The sequence below is a fragment of the Cucumis sativus genome, chromosome 4 (genome assembly GCF_000004075.3).
Source record: "Cucumis sativus cultivar 9930 chromosome 4, Cucumber_9930_V3, whole genome shotgun sequence".
NCBI lineage: Eukaryota > Viridiplantae > Streptophyta > Magnoliopsida > Cucurbitales > Cucurbitaceae > Cucumis > Cucumis sativus.
In genome coordinates, this window is record NC_026658.2 from 6797803 (window position 1) to 6802281 (window position 4479).

Consider the following 4479-nt stretch of genomic DNA (forward strand, 5'->3'; position numbering starts at 1 on the left):
GTTTGCTGAAAAAGGGAAGATGGAAGTAGGAGGAAGAAGACAAGGAGGAGATGGTGTAGGAGTTGGGTTGTTCTAGTTCTGGAATGGCAATTTAGAAATGGAGGTTTAAAGAAAAATGGCAATTGAAAGCAAATGTGGATGGCTTCCATTGGGGCATTTACGAGAAAACGCCATGGTTGCAGTTGTAGCTTTGATTAAGAAGACGGAAATGGCAAATGGCAGTGAACAACGCCATCACTCTGTTCTACTTCTAGACAGTATGCTTGCCGCCCACACAACCGAAATTTTGTTTTTATTGAAGAGTAACTTTTTTTTTATTAATTCACTCTATTTTCATAAATATAACAAACTAAACAAAAAAAAAAAATCATCTTCCTCCTGTGGAATATTTTTTAACTTCATCATTTCATAGTCTTTTTTTTCTTGATTTTTTAAAAATATTTTCGTTTCCTTCCTTTCCATTTCTTCTCCAATTTTTCTTTTTCTTTAAGTCATTTTCTCGATTGATCTTATACCAAAAACTTTTGAAAAAAATAGCTTACATTTGGTTATCAATTTTAAATGATGAAATCTATCCAAAAAAAATCTTTTACATTTAGTTACCCAAATTTAACGATCTACCAAATCTTATAAGGCAGGTGGTGTGCCAATTCGGGGCATAATTGGAGCATTTTTTTTTGTATATTAGTTGAAACCTATTGCTGTCTTTTGAACAGAAATATATGGAGATTGTGGGGATTTTAGGAACAACTTGTCAAACTCCAACACAACAAAGGCAAAGCACGATTGCAAAATCCACACCTATCGACACAATTATTCCAACTAGCGTCTGGTTGTTGCCTACGCATTTCTTCCCATTAACTTGCTTCTTCAGATTGATGAATGAATAAACCATCGCAGGCTCTGTCCAAATCAAAGTCATTAATCGCCAATGTCCATCGTTGCGACTCACTGCTCTGCCATTATGCCGCCACTCGCTCCCTCAACAAAACTAAAATTCTCCATGGCCACACAATCACTTCTGGCCTTCTCCACTCCCCTAACTTCATCCATCTTCCATCACACCTCGCTGTTTCCTATGCGTTTTGTGGGTGCGTCCCACTTGCACGCAAGCTGTTCGATGATTTGTCTGACCCAAGTTTGTTTTTATGGAACGCCATAATTAAAATGTATGTGGACAAGGGCTTTCATTTTGATGCACTTAGGGTGTTTGATTCAATGATTTGTTCGGGGAAGTGCTGGCCGGATAAGTATACATTCCCTTTGGTTATCAAAGCTTGTAGTGTTATGTCAATGCTTAATGTTGGAGTTTTGATTCATGGACGTGCTCTAGTATCTGGTTTTTCTTCAAACATGTTTGTGCAAAATTCCTTGCTAGCAATGTACATGAACTGCGGAAAAGTGGGGCTAGCGAGACAAGTTTTCAATGTAATGCTGAAGCGGAGTGTGGTTTCATGGAACACGATGATCAGTGGGTGGTTTCAAAATGGGCGGCCAGAGGAAGCTCTAGCGGTTTTTAACAGCATGATGGATGCAAGAGTTGAACCTGACTCTGCCACGATTGTGTCTGCATTGCCATCATGTGGTCACTTGAAGGAGTTGGAATTGGGAATTAAGGTTCATAAATTAGTGCAAAAGAACCATTTGCAAGAGAAGATTGAAGTAAGGAATGCACTTGTGGATATGTATTCAAGATGTGGTGGTATGGATGAGGCATCACTAGTTTTTGCGGAGACGAAAGAGAAGGATGTTATTACTTGGACTTCCATGATTAATGGCTATATCATGAATGGCAATGCCAAAAGTGCTTTGGCTCTTTGCCCGGCAATGCAGCTCGATGGAGTAGTGCCAAATGCAGTGACTTTAGCTTCTCTTCTCTCTGCCTGCGCGAGCTTGTGCTGTTTGAAGCAAGGGAAGAGCTTACATGCTTGGGTAATGAGAAAAAAACTTGACTCTGATGTACTCGTGGTTACTGCTCTGATAGACATGTATGCAAAATGTAATGCTGTGAGCTATAGTTTTCAAGTGTTTGCAAAGACATCTATGAAAAGAACTGTCCCTTGGAATGCACTTCTCTCAGGGCTCATTCATAATGAACTTGCAAGAGAAGCAGTGGGACTCTTTAAAAGTATGCTCATTGAAGAAGTAGAAGCAAACCATGCTACTTTCAATAGTGTCATCCCAGCTTATGCCATTCTAGCAGATTTGAAGCAAGTGATGAATTTACATTCCTACTTGGTGAGATCTGGCTTTATTTCAAAAATTGCAGTTATCACTGGTTTGATAGATATGTACTCAAAATGTGGAAGTTTAGACTATGCCCATAAGATTTTCGACGAAATTCCAAACAAAGAGAAGGACATTATTGTGTGGAGTGTTTTGATAGCTGGCTATGGAATGCATGGACATGGTGAGACTGCTGTTTTGCTTTTCAACCAGATGGTTCATTCTGGGATGCAACCAAATGAGATAACTTTCACTTCTGTTTTACATGCTTGCAGCCATAGAGGATTGGTAGATGATGGTTTGACATTGTTCAAGTATATGATCGAAAACTATCCGTCGAGTCCTCTCCCCAATCACTACACCTGTGTTGTCGATCTTCTTGGTCGTGCTGGTCGATTGGATGAAGCATATGATTTGATCAAGTCAATGCCATTCCAGCAGAACCATTCTATTTGGGGGGCTCTGCTTGGTGCTTGCTTGATACACCAGAATGTCGAACTAGGAGAGGTGGCAGCAGAGCGACTTTTCGAGCTTGAGCCTGAAAGTACGGGAAACTATATATTACTTGCAAATATTTATGCTGCGGTTGGAAGATGGAAAGATGCAGAGAATGTGAGGCATATAATGAGTAAAATAGGTCTAAGAAAGACGCCTGCACAAAGTTCAGTTGGTGTAGCTGTGTGGTAAAATTTGGATTTTTAATGTATATATACTTTTAAAATTTTCTTCTTGATAAAACTATTAAAATCTGTATGCTTTATTTTTCAAGCAGCTGAAGATCCAATGGCAAAAATTTTGAAATGTTTTAAGAAAGTTGTATTAAAATATTCTTAAGTAGGCGATTTGATATAACACTCATACTTAGGCTCATTCATATTAAAATATTCTTCTTGATAAAACCATTAAAATTTGGTGGATTTTATATAACACTCAAATTATATGAATTCCAAATTAATAGAAGAAAGTGGGGAAATTTGAGATTTTTTTTTATTTTTTCTTATTTATTTATATATTATATTGTATTATATTTATTTTTAATATTATATTTCTTGATATTTGTGCTTTGGTCACACCTTGTTTTTACAACATTATTAGCATAAGCTCCAGTTGTCTCCTCCACCGAAGGTACGTTCTAATGGTATGTCGATTTTTTCCGCTCATTATAATTAATAAAATAAATATTATTTTGCATGTTTGATATATACTAAATTCTTAATACAATTATAACTTGTATGATAGTATTACCATCGTAAATCTTGCGAAACTAGAATTTACAACCCTTCACATTAATGGTAACAATTATTTGTCATGGGTTATTGATGTTGAAATGTATTTCAATGCCATGAATCTTAGAAATACAATTAATGAAGGAAATGTAATGACCAATCAAGAAAAAATGAAAATCATGATTTTCTTTTGTCATCACATTCATGGGGATTTCAAGTAAGAATATTAACAATAAAATATTATCATATGTTTTTGAAGTAAATTGAAAGGAATGTATGGTCATTTAAAATTAGTTCATCTTTTCCAAGTTGGTTATGATTGGATACATTTGAGGCTACAAGGTTTCAAATCAATAAGTGGCTACAATTCTAAATTATTCAGAATTAGTTCCAAATTGTTGTCATGTGGAGAAGAAATTACTGATATAAACATGTTGGAAAAGACATTTTCTACGTTTTATATCTCAAATATGCTTTTGCAGCAGCAATATTAAAAGAGAGGGTTTACAAAAATATTTTGAACTCATATCATGTCTTCTTGTTGTTGAACAAAATAATGAGTTGATGAAAAAACCACGAATCTCAACCAAGTGGACAACATCATTCCTAAAGCGAATGTTGCGAATTTTAATCGTGGACGAGGTCGTGGTTTGGTCATGGTTGAGGTAGAAATTGTGGTGGTCATTTTAATAATCCAAATTTCAAAAGAACCACATGAAACGATGATCATAAAGGGAAAGCTCCACAAAATAAAAATTCAAAAAGTGATAAATAATTATGCTACCAATATGGTATGACTGAACATTGGTTACATGTTTATCGTACATCGAAACAGTTAGTTGGTTTATATCAAGCTTTCCTATAGAAGAAAAAAAAGAGAAAAATGTAGAAGCCAATTATGTTTATGAAGATAATGATATATTTGATCCATCTAACATGAGTAATTTGGATGTGACAGATTTCTTTGAAACTCCGGAAGAGAAGATCGTTATAGTTGGTGGAATGATAACTTGTAGAAATACAAGTT

General features: G+C 35.6%; 1 protein-coding gene across 1 annotated transcript; it reads left to right on the top strand.

Annotated features, from left to right (window-relative positions):
- Positions 1-128: 128 nt before the first annotated feature.
- Positions 129-3039, top strand: LOC101203625 (pentatricopeptide repeat-containing protein At5g39350). The gene is made up of 2 exons (XM_011655070.2): positions 129-257; positions 717-3039. Exon 2 carries the CDS (start codon positions 883-885, stop codon positions 2911-2913), a length of 2031 nt encoding a protein of 676 aa, XP_011653372.1. The 5' UTR covers positions 129-257; positions 717-882; the 3' UTR covers positions 2914-3039.
- The last annotated feature ends 1440 nt before the right edge of the window (positions 3040-4479 follow it).

Coding starts and splice junctions, on each gene's coding strand:
- LOC101203625 (XM_011655070.2), top strand. CDS start 883: ATGAATAAACCATCGCAGGCTCTGTCCAAATCAAAGTCATTAATCGCC.